The sequence below is a fragment of the Wolffia australiana genome, chromosome 8 (assembly GCF_029677425.1).
Source record: "Wolffia australiana isolate 7733 chromosome 8, ASM2967742v1".
Taxonomy (NCBI): domain Eukaryota; kingdom Viridiplantae; phylum Streptophyta; class Magnoliopsida; order Alismatales; family Araceae; genus Wolffia; species Wolffia australiana.
In genome coordinates, this window is record NC_135842.1 from 7,967,793 (window position 1) to 7,993,049 (window position 25,257).

Consider the following 25,257-nt stretch of genomic DNA (forward strand, 5'->3'; position numbering starts at 1 on the left):
GACCCATGCCTTGGTGAAACTATGAACTGCTCATGATTTGACCACGTCTAATGGTTTGAGGCTGGGAGGACTGGTATATTTTCCCAATTTAGGACAAAAAAATCATTTTATTATTTAGAATATAAGAAATAGGCAATTGAAGGAGGTATTCCATTCTTGGTCTCCCCCATGCAACATGTCATCATTGTGGGCTGTATTAGGCTAGTGTGTGTCATATACAAATGGCTGTCATGTTAAAATGCTAAAGTCAGTGGCGACCATCTGCATTTGGAGGTGAGTCCTGCCATGACAAGAAAATAGTGTGCGTATGGGAAGATACCATGTAATTGGCGAGTACATTGGTCATCAATTTTCCTTCATGTAGCTGGTGATGGATTCAGTGAGTCTCCTTAGGCACCTTATGATTTCCTACCCAATGCATCAGAGACTCCAGTGTATACCCCATATCAACTACCAAGTGTGAGTTTTCTAGGAACATTCCATCAACATTCTTCTTCTCCTGCAGGAGTAGATCATGATGTAGTGATTTGGTTTTTACTGCTTGATAAATTTTAAAGTCATAGAAATAGGAAAAATAAAAAAACAAAATGTGACAATGAATTAAAATTTTGGTTTTAGTATAGATCTCTACACTTTTTAATAACCCCATGAATAGTAAAATTTTCATGAAACCACTTCAGTTGAGTTGTAGTGTTTAACCTGCACAGATTTGGATTTTATAGTGATTTTTTCCCTCTAATGCTACTCAAACTATTGTTTTAAGGAAACTACCATATGATTCATGATATATCCTCTTAGCTGACTAAGAGTTCATTATGCCTTTTATTTTTCATTACTTTTAAATGTCCTTTATTCGTTGATGCTGCTAGATTTTAATATTAAGAGTTGATTTCATAATCTTTTAATTTATCATAAAATATTGACTATTGCCGTCTCTATTGGCCTCTATTTTTCTGTTATAAATGTAATGATTGATAACTCGTAAAAGAACCATTACATTTATCATCTGGGATGGGTGCTTTCATAAGATCTATCTAATTTTTCAACGCATAATAAGTTTATCAAAGATAACTCTTCAATACAAACCAATCATCAACAGTTGCATATTGCCTTTTGCCCTGAACCCAGTGAACATTTATAACACATCATATTGCTTTTCCACTGTCCTGTTCTCTACTTCAAGGTGGGCTGTTTGGGTGTTCTTCTTGGTCTTGTTCAGGGAAGAAGGCTAATAAATGCAAGGCCCAATAGGCACACGGAGACGTCAGCTTCTTCCTCATCTTAGTGGAGCGGTGTCAGCACAGCAACAGTAGCAGCGATCAATGCGTGGCAGAGCTGGAGAGGGGCGGAGAGCAAAAGAAAAAAAGGACAGTCATCCATTTTTTTTCTGGACCCAAACAATCCTCTCAAAATATCTTTCATTTGGATCGTCTTCTCGTCCTGTTGGAGATCAAAGGCGATGATTTTCAGAGTCGATTTGGTGGAATTTGGACTCCGCAGTAGAGGCGAAGGGTGCTGATCAGAGAGAGTTCTTCGGGCAGGAAAAATGGTCTGGGAAACGGCGCCAGTTGGGGGGATTGGCATGGGCGAGGGCAACTGCTCGCCCAGCGGGAAGAGGAACCGGGATACCGCCGATGATGAAGTCTTTCTTGATAATTTCCACTCCCACAAACGTTATCTCAGCGAGGTATTTGAAATGGGTCTTGAAACCCTCTTCCTCTTTCCGCATGCCCCAAATTTCCTTTTTTTTTTGTTAACCACAAACAACGTCACATTTTTTTTCGTGTTGAGTAATATTGCTGTAGCAGATTCTTATTTCCTCTTTTATCTTGATCTTCCAAGCTTTTTCTCCTTGCAGCTGATGGCTTGCAGCCTCAATTGTTTGACAGTGGGAGACTCCGTAACAGAGAATATTATGGACTCTCCTTCCAGGTCTGAAGCTAACCTTTGTTGCCTCTCTAGCTACGTCTGGGTGACCACCATGTTTTTGATCTATCATTTGCTTAATATTCTTCTTCTTGTCCTTCAGGTTTATCTATAAAATTAAACAGCGTTATGAAGGGTTTGTTTGAATCATGAGACTGGGTGTAGTTATTAACCGAGCCAGAAACGTCATAAACTTGTAGCTCTGCGGGGATCCTGCGACCAGGGTCCCATGAAACGCATTGACTTGGTCACTTCTCTTAATTCGTTGATGTCAGGAGGGATGGATGTTTAAGTCTTTGATTCTTTCGATTAGCCAGATCAATGGGCTAAGTTTTTCTACATGGTGGAATCAGGCATTTCTGCTTGAGATTTTGCTTTTTGGCAAGTCATTATGCCTTTAGTACGACAGTTCAACCAATAAAATCTGCGTCTGTTGAATGTACGATGCTGTTGCCATTCTAATTTGGTCGTTGGCCTGTGTCATCCATCATAACTCAGTCACTGAACAAAGTTCTGCATTTTAGATAATAATTTTTTTTCTAAAAATGACAAGACAAATCATTTTATTTTGTTCTTTTTTGTAGATTTCTTGCTGATAATTTTAAGGTTGATTCCTAGTGGCTGCATCTAAACAAAGTCGATTATTTTTAGACCATATCTATAAATGTGACCCATGTACCTTAGCGTTCATGTTCTAACTTTACATTCCCCAGGGAGGAGATTGCAACTCAGTACTCGCCCATGTCTGAAGACTCGGACGATACACGAGGCTGCGAGCCTCAGTGTAGCTTGTTGGCAGTCCAACATGATGGAGCCAGCAACCCTGTCAGTCCAGTTTCTCCCTACAGAAGCCCAAAGCATCAATTGACCTCTGTACCATTCTCCAGTTGCCCTCTTTCTTCCACTCTCTGCTCCCATCCACGGCGAGGACCAGAGGGCGAATCCCGGTTTCCCTCATCTCCAAATGATGCATGCCACTCCGGGGATCTGCGTCGAACAGCACTTCTTAGGTCTGTACAGATGAGGACACAGCCTTATGGCTCCCCCCTGGCCTGCGAGCTCTTATTCTCCGGAATTCCAAGTATAGAAGAAGAAAGGCAATGCCCATGTCTTAAGACTCAGGATGAGTCTGAAACCCATAGGCTTGATCCTCAGTTTCCAGATCGACAAGAAGAAAGTACTGAAGCAGATGAACCTCTCTCTTGATATGGTTGACCACTGTAAGCTGTGGTGGGCTATATAGGACCTTGATTTTTGTATATATATCAATGCCATTCCTGATCCCTACCTTTTTCTAAGGCTATGCCTTTTGCTGTCTTTAGGAGCTAGAACTTTCTTCTCACTATGCATCCAGTTTGGCTGGATTTTAATCAATCACTTATAACATGGCATGAAGTAAAATTTCCTTGGATTTTTCATACCCTTCTGATGATTTTTCTTAGAAAGAGGATAGCCACGTGTCTATCAGCTTCTCTACTGGCTCTGATAGAGACAGGGATATCCCTCCTGCCCACTCGCCGTCTCAAAAGGTGATCTAATATGACCCTGTTTTTTAAGTGTCTTTATTTTCTGAACAATCAAGGCTAGGCCTTTTGCCTATAATAGCAATATCATACTGCCGAAATTCTCCTATACTTCATTTAACTTTAGAAACAGAGTCAAATAACTAACATTTTCTTATGGATCTGACTTTGAAAAACTCCCCTAAAATCCTCAGATAGAGTAGACAAAATATTATTCAACTGATCAGAAAGATATACGATTAAATAATCAATTAAATTTGCCTTCAAAAAGTGCTTAATTAAACCAGACATCAGCTTAGACGATCAATTAAAATGCCCCCATGATAGCGGATGTGCAACTGTTATTGTCATTTGAATTTCATTTGTTATTTGATGGTTTGACCTGTTTACCAAGTGGTCAATTAACCCTTTTCTTCACGTAAGAGAAGACTTGCTTCTATGTTCTGTGAGGTTTTCATATTTCAAATATTGAGGGCTAAGTCGCGGACTGAGCATGAATGGGGCATCTTTTCATAACTTCAGTCAGAAAAAAATTGACCAGGTCGACCCAGCCAAAACAGTTCCTTGTGTATCTTGACTATATTTGTTTCTATGCATATTATAGGTTTAATCCCCTTATTGCTTCTACACTTATCAGTATGTACTGTATACAACGCATCATGGAAGTTTCCTACATCAATATCATGATGAGCTTCCATAGACATATTATGTCATATTATGCATACACAATCTATCAGGTCTCATGTGAAATATACATGTATATATTCACTTTTGTGATGTCTTAGGGCTGGATGGAAAGACATTCAATCATCTATTAGTGAGGTCTCCTATAAGTTTGGACTTGTCTGAATCTAACATAAGTACGTTCTACTAAACTCTAAATGAAATTCCATTCATCCAAATGACTGATATGACGAAAGTATTTGTATCTCTGATCATGGCTTAGTTTGGCATGTATCCCCTATGAGTTGGTGATTCTTTTAGATTCTTTCTTAATTTTAGTCCTTGTGTGATGTTCTGGCCGAGGATGTTCTCCTAAAATATCTATCATCCCCATTGTTAGGATTTTTGAGCTCTAATAGTTGGTCAACTATTTTTTTCTTGTCTATTGATCCACATTATGTGAGTATTAGTACCCCATATCATTTAAAAATGTCGCATATAATCTTGAAAAAGGGGAATTCCACTTTGCAGACTCTTCTTTTTAAAACAATGACGTTGGTAATCATAGAACCTTAGTAACTGACTTTTCTTGGACACTTTTGGAAGTCTTTCCATCAAGACAAAAATCCCAGCCCGTTATATTTAGGTTTTTTAAAAGGGCTTCCGGATATTCTACAGTGCTAAGACGAGAAGGCTATGAGTAACAAAGGAACCTTGATGTGCGGATTCTCCCTTTGTTTGCAAGACTCTGACTGAGGAGTCCCTGCCTATGCCCAAAGCTAGGGGATAGGGATTAATCCGTGTTGACCAGATGAGGCTCATGTGGAACATCTCCGTTTAGAATTGTCTTTCTGGCTAGAGCGATCTGAGAATATAGATGTGGTAAAAGGAACGCTGCTTTAATAAAACTAGAGATTTCCAATTCTAGGACGGGGAATATCCAGTTATGAGCTTTACTTTTAGTTTTTTGTACCTTTTTTTTTTCTTGCTATTATGCTTAGCTTAGCTTCTCTTTTGGGATATGTGCACTAAAAAGGAGCAAAAAGCACTTTATACCAAAAGGAGCAAGGAGGACTGTGTCTATCTCTCAAGGAGGAACCACGATGATTTATCAATAAGTCCAAAATCAAAGCTCAAAATTTCTCTGAGTAAGAACCTTTTGATCATCATTTATTCACTGAAAAAGATGTAATGACTCAAGAAAGTCCAGATACCCAAATCCATGTCATGCATGAACATACTTGGTAAGATCCGGTAAAATAGGTGATGGGACCTAATCTATTTATGGTCTATATTTTCAATATCAATTAGTGGTTTTCCTAGCTTTCAGTTCTTTATCTGAACTAGGTGTAGCTGTTGAACAGGGTTCCACTGTAATGCTTTATTGTCAGCCTGTTTCTCTTGCTTCTGGAGTGTTGTTCTCCTCCTTTTACCCTTTTTCTTCATCTGAAATAACAGTACCAAGTGATATAGATATCACTTCTATAGATGTCTGATACTTGAGTCTTCTCACTATCTGAGGCATCATTTGTACTGTATCTGAGGCATCATTTGGTCAAATATAATATCCCGTAATAAGATAGAAATTCATATTCTTTAGGCCTCTCTTGTTCTTTCTTAGTTTTCCAGTACATATCATCTATTTCAAACACCACTTCTCTTGCATATTCTGAAGAGAAAATTTAAGACCAATATCCAATTTAAGTAGAATCACTACATATACCTAAATGACTTTTATCATTTTTTGTCATTCTTCATCGAATAATGCAATTTCGTGGACCCCCAAAATAAAATGGTTAACAGTTTACAGTGTGTTGTTAACCAGATGTGAAGCATATATTTTTAACCAAATCAGTTGATAATATAGTGGCTGATCTATGGTGAGTATAATATGGATCATGTGAACACTCAATTATTTGAATGCCATTATAGCAAAAGAGGTATCCAATTGTCAAAAAAATTCAGTTATTTGAGAATTTAAATATAGGTATAATCTATATGCACACCAGCATTCCTGCATAATTTGAAAGATAGAGATGTAAAAAAGATTAGGATGTGCAGAACTGAAGTTGAGGAGAAAATATTTCACCAATAACTCTATGTCATTTCATGTCAATTTGATGCATTGTAGGGTTTAAACTCAATTAGCCGTTAAAAAGTTTACTTTATGCTTTGAAGCCAGATTTGATTACTTGATCCTAAGGATTAGAGAATAGCCATAATAAACAGAATCAAAATTAAAACATGATTTCCTTTCTATATTCGTGCAACCATATCCTCAATCCCTTTTTTCCTGTTTTTCTCTGATGTTCTCACCTATATGAACCCGATGTCTAATAGGGTGCTACCATTCAGATTATGAGTACGGAAGTGGATGTCGGATATCGATAATAGAATATGTTTCATTCAGATTCTGCATTATCCACAGTTTTGTAGTGATTCTCCGTTATCCGCTCTCCAATATTGGATAGCAATAACTGATAATGTCATTTTTCCGTTCAATATCCATCATCGTATCCCAACTCCGTCGGCATTCATAAACTATTTAATGTATAATGTTTTGATATCCAATATCGTGAAAGGATAACTTAAATTGGAACAACCTGGTATATTAAGGCCATGGTTGTTCAACAAATAACCATGCCCTAACCCCTAAGCATTGGCCTAAGGGAGTTGAGGAAGATGGTGGTGGTGGACTCACGGTGGCACCCTCTCTTGACGGCGGCAGGCTCGTGATGAGTAGTGGCGCATTTGTGGCAGTGACAGTCTGTCAGCGGGGGTGCACTCTTGGAGGTAGCCTCTCTCGATGGCAGCAGCCTTGCGGCAGATGGCAGTGCATTTGTGGTAGCAGTGGTGGTGATGACAGAGGTGGACTCTTGGTGGCAGCCTCTCTCGGTGGTGGCAGGCCCTGGCAGGTGGTAGTGCATTCATGGTAGTGGCGGCCTGCTGACAGCGACAACGATAACGGTAGCTCGCGGCGGGTGGCAGCACATTCATGGCAATGGTGGCCTCTTGGCAGCGGGAGCGGTGTCAGCAACATACTGTTGTTGGCATTCTCTCTTGATGGTGCCTCATAGCAAGGATGGTCACTCTCAGTGGCGGCCTCTGTCAATGGCGGCAGGCTCACGGTTGGTGCTGGCATATTCATTCAAACGTCAGCCTCTTGATGGTCTGCTTCCCTCTCTCAGCGGCAACGGCGGAGGCTCAGTGGCTACCTTTCTTGACGGTGGTAAACTCTCAATGGCGTCACACTTTCTGCTGCAACCTGTTAGTGGCAGCGGTGGTGGTCTCTCAACTTCTATGTGGCGACATATTAGTGGCAGGAGCGGTAGACACTCGGTGGCGAGGGCGTCTTTGTGGTGTTGTATTAGTGGCAGCAATAGTGGTGCAAAACACGAAGCATCACTAGCAAACAAATTTGAGCAGCGATAGAGACCAAGGGCAAGGACAAAGACGATGGTGGTTTAGATACCTCAATTGTAAGGTATATTCTAATACAATGATGAATTATGAAGCATTTCCTTTCAAAAAAAGTATATATGTTTTTATGTTAAAATTATCCTGCTATTAATTTGTATTCATAAATAGTTTCCAACTGCGACCTGATATCACCAAATGTTATGTCTCAACTATTAATAACACAATTTTTTTTAAGTTTGATTGTTCACTTCGACTGTTGTCATGTCGACGAAGGAAAAGTGGAGGAGTTAGTGGAGGAGGAAGTTGCACGAGAAAAGACATACGATATTTCTGAAGCTTGAAGACATTCAAAAAGGTCCCCAATACTTCAATATTTGACACTAGTTTGGGATTACATTTAATAGTGTGAAATGTTTCGTGCTAATAATGTGACAAAGATCGTCCAAGTGAACCGTTCATGAACCGTCCATGTGACAAAGTCTTTGGCGACACTTCAACTTCCTCCTCCTTAAAGAACATGATCTGCTAAAGGGTGCTGCTAGCATACAACATTTTTTGAAAGAGCTATTTGGGTTCTAGATGCCTTGACATGGATGAATAAATGGAAACATTCCGCAGCAGAAGCGTTGAACAGAATCAAAACAACATCATTAAAACAATTGACACAATGTAACTTTGCACGGATCGCATAAGTGATTTCTTGGATCCCGGAGCGAGACGAGTTGAGCTGCTCAAGTTTGCAGCCTCTAGACATATCCACGCAATCCTCGCCACGTCGTATCTCCTCCTTCTCCTTGACAAGCCCCGTTCTACCTCCACTGTCGTTGTTACGCCGTCCCGATCGCATCGGGTACGGAGAGGGGTGTGGGGAGAGTGGAGAAGAAGGGGAAGGCCTGCTGAACAATTCTTGCCTGCGTGAATTTTGTTCAAGACCTTCCCCTATTTATACTAAGAGGGTATTTTTCATAGAAACCCCCAAAACTTAAGTATATCTTCCGACGTCCAAAGACCATTTGCGTGTGACCCTCTAGGCCCATGTATCAGTCTAGTTAACGACTCCAGTGACCCAATGACCTTTATGAGCCTTCCAAATTAATTAATTATATCATCATATAAATTAATTAATGTCGGATTGATTTAACCTAATCGATAGGTGGAGTCTCCAACACGCGGGCTGCCAAGCTACACCTCGTACTCTAGAAGATACAAAGGAGTGTGTATCGAGTCCCTCATCCACTTAATGCTCTTTGGATGACTTAGGGTATGGTCAACTGTCAAACCCTAATCGGTCCTCCGAGTTAGTATTGATGCATTTGGAAATTATCGGAGAACTCTTCTCCGATATTTCCCTGTCTTGGCCAAGGCCTTCATTACATCGTCTTCCTTGAGATGTCACCTCTTATAACCGAGGGTGGATGATCCCATCTTGACCACTCAATCATCTTCTTGAACTTCTTGATTTACCCGAACTAAGACCGTTTAGAATCCCATGATTAGAGACTCGGTAGCCATAGTCAAAGTTCAACTGTATGTCCACAAGACGTATCTGGTGTCTCAGGTCTAAGGACCACTTACACACCCGTGACGTGAATCGACGTGATTGACAGTTCGGTATAATACCATTGAGGGATTCATACGGATCAATTCAGCAAACTCTTTTCACTAAAAAACACCCACTATCTATCCTTAGTGTCACGACACTAATGGCTATGTGACCGGCTATACTCATCATATGAGTGAGGCTAGATAGTGCTATTCTATCCAGATACTTCGATGTCCTTCTCGCGTATCCTTCAAACATGAATGTTTAGAACACATGCTTAAAGACTAATCTCCGTATTACGATCTCATCATAATTCACTAAGTCAGATCATGTATTCATGGAATTCATTATAAGCATCACATGGGCGTTATAATGAATATGTTGTATTAATGAATATGAAACGAATTGTGGAATGTGTGATTGGCTTGTTGGCCACATATTTTTATATCAGATGGGACATTAGTACTTTTTGGAGGTAGGCGACCATTGCATGGCTGAACAATTGAGGGGACAAAGAATGTCATTAGTCACCTTATTTTTTGCTCCCATTTGCAACGGTGTTGGGTGCTCACCAGCCCGTGGAAGGAAACATGGCGATATGCAATAAAAGCTGAAGAAGACCCCCCTAATGCACGTGCCATCAAGCCCAGTTTCGATCAGAGCTGATGGGTGGAAGATAGAGAATGACGGTGTCCTATAAGGCATAACAATTCACTAGATTGATTTTTTGGCAGTACTGTGAGTGTGTCCTCTTGGTACAAGAACTATGTGGAAAGCATGATGGGGATTCTTTGGTTGTGATCATCGTAGAGGTATTGGAGGAATTTGGCGTGGACACAAAGGTGAACACAAAATAGTGTCCTCCTCTAATTTACTTATAATGTTTTTGGTTACAGGTTTGCACAATAAAAACAGACAATGCATCAACTAACAAAAGAATTATGGCCATACTTGGACAAAAACTAGGTATGATCGAAACGTTAGTTTCTCTGCAAAATGACACATTCCATGCATCGTACACATATTGAACCTTTTCATTCATTCTGCATTTAAGAGTTTTGATATCCCCTCTACAACACCCACAGTGGAGGTAGAGAGAAATGTGACAAAGACGGCTGAGTTGTGTGATAGTGATTCCAAGTTGGAAGATGCCTAGGCGATGAAGACACATCATGTTGACAAACTGGTTCTTTGGGTGAGGTGATGACAAAGGTCAGGACATTGGTTCGGACCATTCATCAAACTAAAAAGCGACGATTGTATTAGGCACACCTTTTTGGACGCAAAATTTGAAGCCAAAGTTACCTATACTTGACTGCCCGACACGGTGAAATAGCACTCAAGATATGCTTGAGGAAGCTATTACAAAGCGAGACGTGTTCGATGCAGGTATTGCCTTCTTCACATTAGGAGGGAAACATACAAATATATCTCGTGATGAGCGGGAGCAACTCAAAGACTTTGCCTTCCTACTGGGCCCCTTTGCCTACACATCTTATCATGGGAGGCGGTCAACAAAGTCCAGGGTTGGAGACGTCCTCTAACTAGGGTCACGACGTATGCATGTCGTCATGACACGGTTTTGTTACATGACATTATTCAATGAGAGGAGGTTACGTCAGGAAGGGCAAGCATTAGTTACGAGCATGTGCATATATCCATGCAGACAAAACTTATACTTTATGAGACCTTGGATTGGAACAATGATGCTGTTCTTGCTGTTCCCCTGCTTGACACATTTTGTACGGGCATGCCGTTTGATGATGTTGTCTTCCCAGTTAGTGCTTCTTCCACAAAAAAAAGAAGTGATGTTAATTCAGTTAGCTGCCAAGAAACACCATTACATACATGAGTTAATCAAGATATAATCAGAAAATCCGTAATGCGAATGGCAACAACAGCTCTAGTCAAGAGATTTGACATCTTCCTATGTACAACACAACAAGGAGTTGGTGAAAGTGCTATAAATGGTGGGAATCTAAAGGTGAACTCGTCTACCTTACCTTGGCAAAGATTTCTCCTGAATGTCAAATAGTGTATGCAACTAGTGCTCCTTCATAACGGCTATTCTTGGTAGGGCATGCTATTGTCATTTATGAGCGATCCATTCTAGAGGCGCTGATGTGTGTGAAGCGCTAGTGTTGAAACAAAACTATAAAATGTTATGACATCTCTCTAGATGGTGAAATCGACAACGAACCAAAATCTTCAGGTACTACACATTTAATTTGCATTCTGTTGGCCATATAGAGATTGTACTTCACACATTAAGTTATTCTGATTTTACTTTGTTATCCAGCCCTACAATGGCTTAGCGGGTGATAGTGCACTGAGGGAAGGAGAAGATTGGCCTAGGGACAATAGTGCGCCTAAATATGTTATCTCATGTTTATTGCATACTCACTAGAACATTTGATGTGCTTGGCATTGGGATGTTTCCTTTATTTCAAAAAAGGAAATGTCTATCAACATGTGTTGACTTGTTTGTGTACATCAAATGTATTCTTGAAAACATGGAAAATGTATTCTTGCAGGTAGAAAGACATAATGCAGCCTCTAGAGGAAATATCGTCCCAAGCTTGACGCATATCATGCTGACACGTGGAACTCCTCCTACATCAATTGGCAAGCAACCCTATGATTCTAGTGTAATCATGGCCAGCTAAGATTTTGAAGCAGACTGACAATAATGACAACACTGAAGTAATGCATGATGCACCAAGTGCGCGCAAACATATGTCGTTCTCTTTGGAATAGAAGGCACTTATTCATGCGAGCTCCAAGTGCCTACTTGCAGGGCGCGTTCACCTTGCTCTAGTAGAGTCCATGATGGAGCCCCACATCCTGGTTTGGCAATTAGGCCCACTTCCTCGTGGAGTGGACTCATAGTCTGTCAAGTATGTTGATAGCGTATATATTTAAGCCATTACGACTTCTTTGCAGAGATGGTTGACTCACTCCAACATCAAATTGACCACATTCTCTGGTCAGACTTCGAGGCAAAAGATGGCTGTATGAATGAACTACATTCTGGCCTTAGTCGCACCTTCCCAAGGCAGTAGTTTCATTTAACCCACTCTAGAAATTGTACTTCATCAGTTATTTTTGAGAAACCTTTTGTAGTTACTTTCATTTAAACTACTTTAGCATTTATTTCATCCCCCAGCAGTCAACAAGATCTCAGTTAGACTTTAACCTTTCATATTTAGACCCCAAAATATCCATCAAATTTAATTTTTAAATTTGAGGTTATCAAATTTAATTTTTAAATAATTACATTCTGTCAAAAAAAATTCATGGTATCTGATATCGGTTATCAAAACAGAATTGTATTCGATATCAATATCCGCTTAACGATATTGGTATCCGTTATTGTTATCAACTTACCAATATTCGATATCGTTAACCTGTTATAGACCAACCACCATCATCCATATTCATCATCCGTAATCATTATCAAACACATTTTTGGTTTTTCCGGATAACGGAACATTGCAATATCTGATAAAAGATATCATATACGGATAGTAGTAGTAGCATCGTAATGTCTACACAAGGAGACATAAAAATACTTGAGAAGAAGAGTTATGACCTGAGTCCTACAGAAGCTTATATACATTGGCAGTGTCTCATGTGCACCTAAGGAGAAGGATACTGTTCTCACCTTTTCTTTGAGTGCTCATTAGCCCAAGCAATCTGAAGCCTGCAGAAGGTTATGGGGTTGAATGTGACTTCCGCGAAGGCCTGTTGGGGCTCAATTTGGGGAAGCACATGTTAGGCAAGTATGCAATGGAAAAGGCTCCTCATGGTATTATGTGCAATATGGCTGCACCAGGTTGTAGATATTTTTTAAGGGAAATGCTGTATGGACACTCAACATCCTACATGATGTGGAGAGTCTTATCTTAAACTGATTTTGGACGGAGTGAAGGCTAGAGAGAGAATCATTTTAATCGGCCATGTATTGTTAAATTTGAGTTGCTTACCATTGGCAGGTGATCTTCCTTCTTTTCTTCAAAATCAAAAATAAAGATACAAACATTAAAAGAAAATAGATACCTTCCCTAAGGAGTTTATTGCCATCCGTAGGTTTGACACTTGAACTAGGCAATGTTACAAATGCTTTAATTAATTCAAATTTGATTCATTTAAAACAAAATGCAAGAGCATTACTGATTGGCGAACATTGTTTATTGGATGTAAAATATGACGATGACTGTTAAAAGGATGTTGCAACAGCAGATAAATGTAGTAAATTAACATCCAAAAGGATCAAAGCATGGAAAAGCAACCCATGTTAAAATGATTGCATAGAAGAATGAACGTATCTGCCCTCTAGCAACTTTACACCTTTGTGATCGATTCATTATAAAACATGGACAATTGTGATCCAATTGTCTACAAAGAGTTAATAGACCAGGTTGATGTACCATTAACGAGAGACAAACAAAATAGTACAAAATAACGATGACTCAAAAGATCAGCAAAATTCCCACTTTCCATCTTTTACATAAGATCATAAAGAGCAATACGACAAATAAATTGATAATAATCTTTTTTCCTTTTAATAAGCTTTGAGTGCCAGGGCACTCAAAATTGACAAATTCAGAAGGATATCCTAATATGATGGATCCTGATTCAGTAGGATTCCCATTTAATTGAAAATTAGCATGCGACAGAAGAGATTTGGACCTTAGCTCAAAGTCAGCGATTGATTGAGAAACAAAAATGCGACCGTTGGGACTACACATCCTTGGGTCCGGCCTGCGCCATGTGGCCGGGCCAAATGTTACTGTTGGCAGTCTAGGCTGGGACTGGTTCAGAAGGCTTAGGTACAGTGTGGCCTGTTCCAACGTCAACCTAATAGGAGAAAAATAATTCGTCATGTTTGGTGAAGAAATTTGTGGCTATGGACTAGGCAGGCCACTAGCCCTTGCTGGATAGAAAGAAAGAGGTAGGCGTCGAGAGAGGGATAGAAAATGAGAGAGAAATAAAGGTAGGCGACAAGAGAGGGATGAAAGATGAGAGAGAAATAGAGGCCGAGGTGTGAAAGAGCGATGGATGAGAGAGAGAGAGAGAGAGTATAACACAGGAAGAGATAATGAGCAATCGAAAAAAGAGAGAAGAAGAGAGAAAGTGTGTGCAAGGAGTAAAAATAGAGAGAATTCAGAGAGAGATGAAGGGTTAGAGAGAAAGAAAGAGAGGGAGTAAAGAGAAAGAAAGAGAGGAAGAATAACCATTACCTTGGCTGCTTTAAAGAGCTCGTCGATCACCTCAGACAGGGTCGGATGGGCATGAACAGCAAACTTAATGTCCTAAAAAAAGCAAGGAAAGGTCAACAAGAGGCAAACGCAAGCCCACCTCACACAAGACGGCCATGGCCATCAAGATCCATTTGACTTGCCTGGACACAAGTGCCGAGGGCTATCGCATTTGAGGCTTCATGAATGAGGTCCGCAGCGTGCAGGCCAAGAATGTGTACTCCCAAAATCTCCCCAGTGTCTGGTCTATAAATCATCTGTTCAACAAATAAGTGCAAATATTCAATCATTATTCAAATTTGTGAAAATTTTGATCATTATGGTCAGTTCGTTACCTTTGCCAGACCCTCTCCTTCGTTTTCTGCCAGAGCCTTGGTATTGGCCTTGAAACTGGTCTTTGCCACGCTTACAGTGAAACCCTCTGCTTCTGCTCTCTCTCTAGCTTGCGGCTGGAAACGACATCAATACAGATGAGGTAGAGAGAGATGGAGGGAGAACAAAAAAGGAAGCGAGTACCTCAGTGAGGCCGACCATACTGATCTCTGGATGGGTAAAGCAGGCAGCAGGAATGCTGAGATGATTGAGCACATGGTTGTTCCCACAGACTTGCTCGACAACTATTTTCCAATATTCTTAACCTTTTAGGAAAACATTGCCATGCGAGAGGGGAGAGAGAGAAAGATGTACCTGAGATACCCTGGGCGCTAGCTGCATGGGCAAGCATCATCTTCCCATTAGCGTCACCAATGCAGTATAAATGAGGCACCTAAAATACGCCAATTAAGCCATAAACAATTACTAATGGAAAGATTTTGGAACAAAACTAATCCAGCACAGGTCAATTTCCTTGTGAGGAATTACCAGATTGCCATTGGCATCAGTGACTTGCATTCTCTCGTTGACAGGAACAAACCCACGATGAGTCTCCACATTTACCTGCAAATTAAATTCATTAATTTTTTAAGGTGACCCACTTTAAATCAACTACAACAATTTTAAAAGGAGACAGCTTTTTAGGGAGCTACGTTCTCCAAACCAAGTCCTTGGGTAAATGGAGCCCTTCCAGTTGCTATAAGTGCCGCATCCACCTAAAGAAGACAGATAAGGAAGAGAGTTCGTCAGACACCTCAAATGAAAAAACAATACTGAACGCATTTTAATAAAATAACCAATTGGACAGGAATAATTGAAAATGACGGGAAGCAAGTGGGCAAGATAGATATTTGAACATATAAAGCCTAGATTTCAAGCTTACCTCAATCTTGTCCTTTGGCTCTTTTGTTTTTGCATCTATCAGTTCAATTGTGACAGGTTTCCCATCCTTGGCTGGTGTGATCTGTTTATAAAATTAAAAGGCCAAAACTATTTGACCACTCATTTTCCTTCATATAACTCAATAGAGACAGTAGACATTCACAAAGCTAACCTTGCTAGCGAAAACACCAGTATAGTAGTCAATCTTTCGAGGGTTTATAAGGATCCTCTGAGCCAACTTACCAATCTCCGGATCAAATCCAGGCATCAGCTGATCAAGGGCTTCAATGAAAGTTACCTGCCACGAATGCAATAAACTTTTCCTTATGATACAGCTCTTGATAGTTCTCTCCATACAGCTGATTTACAAAGTCAAATAAAGCTACCTCGCTTCCAAGAGCTGTGTAGACATCACTGAATTCAAGTCCAATGTAACCGCTTCCAACAATGGCTATCCAATCAGGAACCCACTCCAGCTTAAGAGCATGATCACTGGTGAAAACAGTTTTGCCTGAAGAAGGCAGGAAATTCATGAACATGGAAGGAACCTTGATGTAGGTTTCTATTTAGGAAAGGAATAGAGGGATCCATCGGGCATGAGTCGGCTGGAGATTTTGTGAGGGAAGAGGCTATGGTGAGAGGAGGATATTGCTTGCAACGTGGTAGGAAATCGAAAGACAAATTACATTAAAATCCTTATCTTCAACATATCCCCACAAGCTGACGAATCGACTTCCATTCAAAGCTTGGAGACGAACCAGAGATAAACGCAGACAATAGCAGAAGACCAAACTACAAATTAAATTAAAACCCTGATTTTCAACAGGGATCGGTCGGGCAGATCAAGTGAGGTGATTGCAGGTAGGTAGGGAATCAGTGAGTGCTTGTGGGGGGAGAGGGACTGAAAGAGAGAGAGATGAGGGAAGGTTGAATTAAGGTGCAATTTAGTTCTTCATCCTTGGCCACTCTCCCAAAGGAAGAGCTAAAAATTTCTGAAAGAAGACTACACTAAGGTGGAAATTAACAAATGACCCCTAATGAATTAAGTGTAAAGGATAGCGCTTGGAGTATTGGATAGAATCAAAATGGAAGACACAGGATACCCAAAAAATGTATCGAAATGGAGAATGCTCAAGAGCAGTATAGAATGGCCGAAAGAGTAGTGATGCCATATTAAACTTGTGAAACCAAAATGAATGCATAGAGAGCAATTACCATCAATTTCGATGCCTCTGGGAACAAAGGGAACAGACCCCGTAGCAATGATTATGTCTCTGGCAGTAATTTCGGTACCGGGGACCCCAACCTTTCCATACTTCACCTTCTGCTTTCCCTGAACTCATCCATAAAAAGAAAACGGCATCGTGTGACTTTGGCCTTCATGTACCAAAAAATCACTAAAATATATTGTAAAGTCCAAAAGGCCAAACATAGATCGTAAAGCCAAATCCCTTGCAATGCAGAAACTGTAACAGATGTTATAAATGATGAAGTAAAAAATAAGTCCATCTATAAAAGGATCAGTCCATATCCTACCAGGACTCTGAAAATACATTTTATTACAGTAACCAGATGAAATTAAATGAGAGCACTTTTCAAGGTTTACAACCAGTGAAAAAGGTTCGTTCTGCGTAAAACCCAAAAAATGAAGCAAAAATATCAGGGGGTAGTCACCAATCATGCGTAGAGTAAAAGCGCCAGTTAATGTTGAATGTAGAACATTATGATCGGAACAATTTTTTAACTAGCACAAATTTCAATGTCATGGCGTTTTCCTCCAAAAACCATAAAAAATGCCCACAAAGAAAAGTGTTTAGCACGACAGATTATGAGAAACAACAAAAAAGTGAGAAATTAGATGTCAGACATAATGGCCAGAAATACGCACCACAATAGTACCAACACCAGTTAATATATCCACTCCTAAAGCTTTCATTGAATTAGTCAAGTTGCTCCGAATCTTGGAAGCTAAATTGTTTGCATGGTCAGCCACGCCCTGTCTATCATAACCAGAGGCTGAAACCTGTCCATCAAGAGGTCAATGTTAGGTGTGAGAGAGAAGTGAGAAATCATTATTAAAAACACGTATAAGGGCATATAAGATTGAGAAATTCAAAGTGAATACTTGCCGGTGGAAATTATGGTCGACATGAGAGTAAAAATTTAACTTATCGGCAGAACTGTTAAAAGTATGAAAGAGAGTTGATTCATTTTGTAGGATAATTTTTTCTCCAGAAGGAGAAATTTGGAAAAAAACTTCTCAGCTTGCAATCCTGGGGGAAGATACAGAGCGGCTAATACAGAATTACATACACATATTTAAAACTCACATGACCCATTTGAATGGTTCATTCTTAAAAATTGAATCACCACAACAATATCATGAACCCACTTTCATGTCATTGTCATAGCCGTCATGGAAAAAATGTGTAAGAGAATGCAACATGTTGGGTTTTAATGTTACACTTGGTGAAAGATTTGCAACTGATCTGCAAGCAAATATAATTGAAGCTGTAGCTCTGGAACATTGTGTATGTCTCATCTTGTTAATAAACAAACGAGATTTTAGTATCGGTTAAGTCGCAGTTTGGTTTAGAGGGAGGTGAATGGAGGGTGTTGGGAAGCCATGGGCCAAAGGTGACCTTTCATCTTTATAATTTACTACATATTAATTTTTTTTTTTGAAAATACTACATATTAATCATATAATTTTGTGGATAACCAATCTTGAGTGCCCTTTCCTCTTTTTTCCTTTTCTGTAAAAAAATCTAAAGAGAATTTAAGTATACATCTTTCTTGCTATCAGACATTACTAGTGACTACCCGAGGATGAACTGAAGTAAAGATAAGGGCTCCCCCGCAATTGCACGAGAAGAAAGTAACGGTATTTACCCAGGTAAAAGCCGTGAAGGAATCCAAAAATAATTAGGAGGTGCCCAAAAAGGATAAAAGCCAAAAAAATTCTATGGCATGAATGAAAAAAAATAAAATTCATCACCTGTATTCCCAACGACTTTAAATGGTGTTCACTCTGAAGTTCACGCATCCGCCCACTAACAGCCAGAAGAGCTTTTGACGGAACACAACCTCTGTTTACACATGTTCCACCAACAACATCTCCCTCAATAATAGCTGTTTTCAATCCCTAAAACAGGAGCAAAACCATTTTATTCAGACCCAAGAAAGTTAGAGAAATACAATAGCTTCTTATGAACAGAAAGAATAGGTCAAGATATAAAAGAAATTTTAATTTGTAAAATATCGGAATTAGTCACCATTGGAAGCTAATGCAGTAACAGTTCGCAATAAATGCCCTTACAGGAACATCGAGACACTTATAAGAAATCCATTGAAATAATCTCGAATTTGTAGATCGCCTATTGATATAGAGCACATCTAGGGTGACAGTACTTTTTTCCGAGAAGAATGAACCAAACAAAGGTCCCACGACAGAGGAAATTCTATGTTCATCACATAATCCAAGAAGAAGTACAAATTTCTGAGAACTTGACGCACTCATGGAAGGTGACTTAAAACTTTTTCTTTCACAGTAGGAGCGAACAATACATACTAAATGATCAAGGTGACAAAAAAGCTACTCTAGATTGAAATGCTAGAATGAACACATAAGGGTACTTAAATTATCATTCATTACACGAGTTTCTTAATGACTTAGTCCATCCGTACCTCTTGAAATCCTAAAATGGATTTCATCAAAGGAAAATTATCCGTCAGCCTCTTGTATAATCCTCAATCTCAGTTAAATGAACCATCATTCCTCCAAAAGAAGCCATGTATGAGCACATAGGAGGAGTTTTTTCCTGCCTCTTAATACTTCTATATGACTCACTCTATTAAACGCTCACCCATACCTGATCTATGTCCCTGTGAATACCCCCCTGAGCCAGTTATAAAACTATTAACCAAAATAGCATTGAAGAGCATTTCGAATTCCAAGAAAAACAAAATTTCGTCGTCGGAAGTTTCCTGCTTTTTATAAATTCCCATTCTTGACCGGACAGGTCCATAGAAACTTTGAGACGTGAGCTCCAAAATATTCAGACCAAGAGAGAAACGAAAACATTCGCGTATCATCCTCTCCTTACAGAAACTTAAACGTCATTTGAAATTGACCAGAAAGAATAGGGACCACTTCGCAGAATCATAAGAACAATCAAACTAAACGCTATCTACGAATTGCGGAAAATTAACAAACCCAAGCCGTACCCTCTCAACAGCGTGGATTGCAGCGCCATGCCCCCCAACACCGGCTCCGATAATCACAAGATCGTAGTCGAATCCCGTGGCGGGGCCGCCATTCTCAGACGCAACAGCGGACACCTTCCTCGGCAACCTCCTCACGGCGGACACATTCTTCGAGCAAAGGCGGTCCGGAAAACGGGCACCAGCGATCTCCCTTCGCAGACCGCAGAATCTCAGCGATGTGGCGAGATCAGAGAGCGAAGAATCAACCAATCGAGCTGATCTGGATGAGGCCGCGGGGGAAGGAGATGAAGCCAGGGAGAGCGAGGCAGCAGCTTGCATCATTGTAGCAGTGAATCTGAGATCGGGGATGAATCTGTCGCCAAGATTGGATCGGAGCGAGCGCTACGCAGAGATTTTGCTGCGATCTTGTTGAAGCGCGGCCTCGAGAGCTCCGCCGGAAGCAGGCGGAAATCGCGAAGAGCTGAGTGACAGATAAGCTCGGCTGACTGTGCATTACTTTCACTATCCAATATGTTCGCCTTCTTACATGCGGTCAGCTTACCGTCCCTTGCTAGATTCTGATTGGTCCACGTATTCACTTGGACTGGTGGAAGGATGACGGATCGTTTCTTTTTTGCCCCAACCCGTCATCCAGTGTTCGTCATCTAGCATTCATCAGATGGTATCCTTGATACGGTAACCGTCATCCGTCATACATCCTGAGTGAGACTTAACCATTAGGGATGGATGAATACCAGTTGGGAAATCACGAAGAGAAAGTGACACATCAGCTCGGCTAAGTGTGCATCACTTTCACTATCAAATATGATTCTGATTTCCCAACTGTTCCTTGCTAGATTCTGATTGGTCCACATATTCACTTGGATTGGTGGATGAATGACACATCGTTTCTGTTTTATCCCAATCCACCATCCGGTGTCCGTCATCTAGCATTCATCATCTGGTATTCTGGATACATTAACCGTCATTGGTCATACTTCCTCAGTGAGTCTCAAGCGGGAGCGATGAATGAATAGCAGTTGGGAAATCATGAAAAGAAAGTGACAGATAAGCTCTGCTGAGTATGCATTACTTTCACTATCTAGTAAGTTTTTCGTCGTACCTGGGGTCAACTTACCGTTCCTTGCTAGATTCTGATTGGTCCACATATTCACTTGGATTGGTGGATGGATGACAGATCGTTTCTGTTTTATCCCAATCCGCCATCCGGTGTTTGTCATCTAGCATTCATCATCTGATGTTCGGGATACATTAACTGTCATCCATCATACTTCCTGAGTGAGTCTCAAGCCGCAAGGATGGATGAAAACCAGTGCAGAAAGGAAAATGGATGGATGAAAAAACATAACAAGGATAATTGCAAAAGTATATTAATGTACTTTAATTTGGAGGTAAATGATGGATTGTTATCAGTAGTGCCTTAATCTCTCATCTGTCATCTGTAATCCATCCTCTTATCTAGAGTGAGTTTTAAGCCTCACTGATTTGGAATAGAAGGAATGGGACTGAACAGAACAACTGTTATACTCAGCCATTGCCATCCTAGTCTTTTTTTTTGTCGGAAGGGCTTGATTGAACTAATGATGAAATATAGTAAAGGTGATTCAAAAAGTAGACTAATTTAGCTCTTAAATAACATAACAAAATGACATGGAATGGGCTAGGAGCCAGAAGGTTTTGTTCAATTTATAGGTCCATGTTCAAGATGGCTGATTGATCATAGATTGGCTTCCATCCCATCTCCATTCACCGTCTGTCCACAAATTAAGTGTAAATAAGTTTAAGTTCTTGGTGCGGTTTGCCAAGTTACACCGACAATTGGTCGACCCAACTAATGGAAATATATGTGGCCGGCAAGCCAATCACACATTCCACATCTTGTTTCATGTTCATCAATAGAACATTTTCATCATAGTGCACGTGTGATGCTTACAACAAAGTCCATGAATATATGATCAGACTTGGTGAATTATGATGAAATCATAATACAAAGATCACTAGTCTTTAAGCATGTGTTCTAAACATTCATATTCGAAGGATACGTGAGAAGGACATTGAAGTATCCAGATAGAATAACACTATCTAGCCTCACTCATATGATGAGTATGGTCGGTCCCGTAGCCATTAATGTGGAGACACTAAGGATAGATAATGGGTGCTCTTTAGTGGAAAGAGTTTACTGAATTGATCCATGCGAATCCCTGAGCGTTATTATACTAAACTGTCAATTAGGTCGATTCACGTCACGGTTGTGTAAGTGGTCCTTAGACCTGAGACACCAAATACGTCTTGTGGACGAACGGTTGTACTTTGATTTTGGCCAACGAGTCTCTGATCATGGGATTTTAAACGGTCTTAATTTGGGAACATCAAGAAGTTCATGAAGATGATTGAGTGGTCAAGATGGGATTGTCCACCCTCGGTATAAGAGGTGACCGCTCAAGGAAGAAGATGTGATGAAATCCTTAGCCAAGGCACTCAAATATCAGAGAAGATTTCTTTGATGATTTTTGAATGCATCACTACTAACTCGGATGACCGATTAGGATTCGACAATTGAACATATCCTAAGTCTTCCAAGGAGTTTTAAGTAGATGAGGGACTATGCATACACGATAACCGATGACGAACATGTTCCATGGTGTGAGTCGACACACTCCTTTGTATCTTCTAGAACACGAGGTATAGCTTGGTACCCCACGCGTTGGAGACTCAACCTATCGATTGGATAAAATTGATCCGACATTAATTAGTCAATATGATGATATATTTAATTAATTTTTAAGGCCAGTAAATGTTATTAGGCCCTGGAGTCGTTAACTAGATTAATACATGGGACTAGAGAGTCACACGTAAATGGTCTTTTGGAGGTTGGAAGAGATAGTTAAGTTTTGGGGGTTTTTATGAAAAATACCCAATTATGAAAAATACCCAATTATGAAAAATACCCACTTATGAAAAATACCCACTTATAAAAAATACCCACTTATATAGAAAGCCCTGAACAAAATTCACCCAAGACAACATTGTTCAGGGGCCTTTGCCTTCTCCTTTCTCCCCGCACACTCTCTACATGCCTGATGCAATCAAGACGGCGTAACGACAATGATGGAGGTAGAATGGGGCTCGTCAATGAGAAGGACGAGATCTCACATGCCGAGGACCGCGTGGATACATCTATAGGCTGCACATTTGAGTAGCTCAACTCGGCTTTCTCCAAGATCCAAGTAATAAAGGATGTGATCCTTATAAAGGTACTTCGTTACATGGCTTTATCGATGTCATTATGATTTCATTACATGTCTTCCGCTGCATGAAATCCTCATCTTCATTCATGTCAAGGCCTCTAGAACCCAACACCTACCATTTTGTGGTTTTGGCCAACGTATCTAAGAGGAAACTCATGTTTGAATGGACCAGCACACAAACGATAATTCTCATGTTGAAGAAGGGAAAAATGGAAGGGCACAATATAGCAATGTAATGATGAGGGAAGAGTGAGACATCACTCTCAGATGGAAATTGATTTGGGGTCTCAATGTTTTAGCTGTAGAAAAACTTAGCAAGTAGAACTCTCACAAAAAAAACATTCTCTAGTCTCGTTCATATGATGAGTATGGCAATTCCCAAAGCCATTAGAGTGGAGATTTTAAGATTAGACAATGATGATAAGCCTAAAAATGCACGTAAATATATCGTTCATTTGGCGTTAGACTTATACAATAAAATTTATAATTTCCCTTAACCACTAAATATAAAATATAGAGTAAGGAAGGGATCAAACAACAGGGAGGCAACAAATAAGAATTTTTATCCAATTTCAATGAATTAATTCAAAGATGAATTAATTTTGCAATTAATAAATCTTAATTATGCTTAATAATGTTTATAATTAATAAAAATTAAGTAAGACTTAATTTTGATTTAAAATATTTCGTTCAGAAACCCCAAGAGAAATATTTCAATTTTAAGATCAGATTAATTCGGATTATTACTTTCCCAATTATTATAAAATTTTAAGACAATTTTTATGAATTAAAAATTGGGAATTAAATAATCAAGAAAGGGATTTTTAAATTGGACTTCAAGATGGATGAATTTTCGAATCAAATTTTATTTTTAGGTTTTTAATGTATTAAATTAAATTCCTAAATAATAAAAATCGAAATATAGAGAGAGAAACTAGACAAATTAACCTTGAGAGAGAAAGTGAAGAATATGGGGAAAAGATGAAATCCGACCCTAAATTAAAAATCTAATGAAGCAGAAATGTTCTAAATCAATGTAAAATTAATGATAAAAAATCATATCTTGAATCAGAATCAAAATGCAGTGCTAATTTCATTCAAAACCAACTTCTAGGGCATGTACATTTTGCCCATGCCTTGGCATTTTAGAATCGTTTAAGAATAAGATTGAAATACAAATCACAGACTTACAACTTTGAGTGCATAATCAAGAACTGCCGACTTCCAATGCATCCCTTGTGTCCTTCCTGGCCAAATCCTTGGAGAGAGCTTCAAAAAGTGATTTTCGCCCCTTTCCAGACCTCCATTGAAAGATCCAACCTACCCTCAAAATTTCAGCCCAATCAGACATCTAGATCTCAAGATATCAAGGTTTTAGTGAGGATTAATCTAGGCCGTTAGATCTAATCTATCGCTCCTCCAATAAGTGAGGAAATGGCGCTTTCCTATTGGTTGGCATGACTATTTCTCGTTTTTCACCTTCTCGGATCACGTTCTGACACGTGATTGTCCTCGTCGTCGGCGCGCAATCATTGGGCATTTGAGTCTCTTTTGAGTGGATAAAAACGGGCCATGTCGCCTTCTTTTATTTAATTTTTTTCTAAAAAAAAATGACAAAATGAGCCGCACTTTTTGACCGCGTCATTTACAAAAATAATAATCAACTGGGCGGTAACCTTACCGCCTTTATTTACATTTTACGGGGTTGATTTCTGCGTGCATTTAATGCACATGACGAATCGACGCCGTTAAACATCGCCATCATTTTTTTTATAAAAAAGGTGTCGGTTAGCGCGTGCATTTAACGACCTTAAATTATATGTATATATATATGAATATTGCACGTGCCTCGGTTAGCGCATGCATTAAATGCACCCGGCTAACCGACCAACGTGCAAAAGTTTGTGTGCGTCGGTTGCCGCGTGCATTTAATGCACGCGGCTAACCGACATTTTAATATATATATATATATATATATATATATATATATATTTAATAATATATATATATATATACATTTTAACCGACATTTTGAGTACTCTTCGCCAACTTTTTGTTTATTTATTATTATTAATTTTTTTTTCATATATATAAATGCTAAATAAATGATAAAAAATCATTTCTTGGCTAAATATTGGTCAAAAACTTATATAAAAATCTGGAAAAATTCCAGAAAAATTATGAGAGCCCTT

The 25,257-nt window shown here is 39.5% G+C and overlaps 2 protein-coding genes across 2 annotated transcripts; one reads left to right on the forward strand and one right to left on the reverse strand.

Moving 5' to 3' along the window:
• The first annotated feature begins 1,315 nt into the window (after positions 1–1,315).
• Positions 1,316–3,207, forward strand: LOC144706876 (pollen-specific LRR extensin-like protein). Its single transcript, XM_078579946.1, has 3 exons — positions 1,316–1,687; positions 1,859–1,932; positions 2,640–3,207. The coding sequence occupies exons 1-3, from the start codon at positions 1,547–1,549 to the stop codon at positions 3,130–3,132; spliced, it is 708 nt and encodes a 235-aa protein (XP_078436072.1). The 5' UTR covers positions 1,316–1,546; the 3' UTR covers positions 3,133–3,207.
• A 10,410-nt stretch (positions 3,208–13,617) lies between these two features.
• LOC144706416 (dihydrolipoyl dehydrogenase 2, chloroplastic-like) lies at positions 13,618–20,307 on the reverse strand. The gene is made up of 15 exons (XM_078579352.1): positions 19,818–20,307; positions 18,589–18,735; positions 17,479–17,613; positions 16,806–16,923; positions 15,977–16,101; positions 15,763–15,888; positions 15,592–15,672; positions 15,362–15,424; positions 15,198–15,272; positions 15,024–15,102; positions 14,853–14,953; positions 14,672–14,785; positions 14,480–14,593; positions 14,319–14,390; positions 13,618–13,935 (listed from the first exon to the last, which is right to left on the reverse strand). Exons 1-15 carry the CDS (start codon positions 20,136–20,138, stop codon positions 13,879–13,881), a joined length of 1,728 nt encoding a protein of 575 aa, XP_078435478.1. The 5' UTR covers positions 20,139–20,307; the 3' UTR covers positions 13,618–13,878.
• Between the last annotated feature and the right edge of the window lie 4,950 nt (positions 20,308–25,257).

What these genes read in the sequence shown, in the direction of transcription:
- LOC144706876 (XM_078579946.1), top strand. Translation starts at nt 1,547, where the DNA reads ATGGTCTGGGAAACGGCGCCAGTTGGGGGGATTGGCATGGGCGAGGGC. An exon ending in ACAAACGTTATCTCAGCGAG is followed by an intron (nt 1,688 to 1,858) that starts GTATTTGAAATG and finishes TTCTCCTTGCAG; the next exon opens with CTGATGGCTTGCAGCCTCAA. An exon ending in ATTATGGACTCTCCTTCCAG is followed by an intron (nt 1,933 to 2,639) that starts GTCTGAAGCTAA and finishes TACATTCCCCAG; the next exon opens with GGAGGAGATTGCAACTCAGT.
- LOC144706416 (XM_078579352.1), bottom strand. Translation starts at nt 20,138, where the DNA reads ATGATGCAAGCTGCTGCCTCGCTCTCCCTGGCTTCATCTCCTTCCCCC. An exon ending in CAATCCACGCTGTTGAGAGG is followed by an intron (nt 18,736 to 19,817) that starts GTACGGCTTGGG and finishes CTCCTGTTTTAG; the next exon opens with GGATTGAAAACAGCTATTAT. An exon ending in AAGGAGAGGGTCTGGCAAAG is followed by an intron (nt 14,594 to 14,671) that starts GTAACGAACTGA and finishes TTTGTTGAACAG; the next exon opens with ATGATTTATAGACCAGACAC.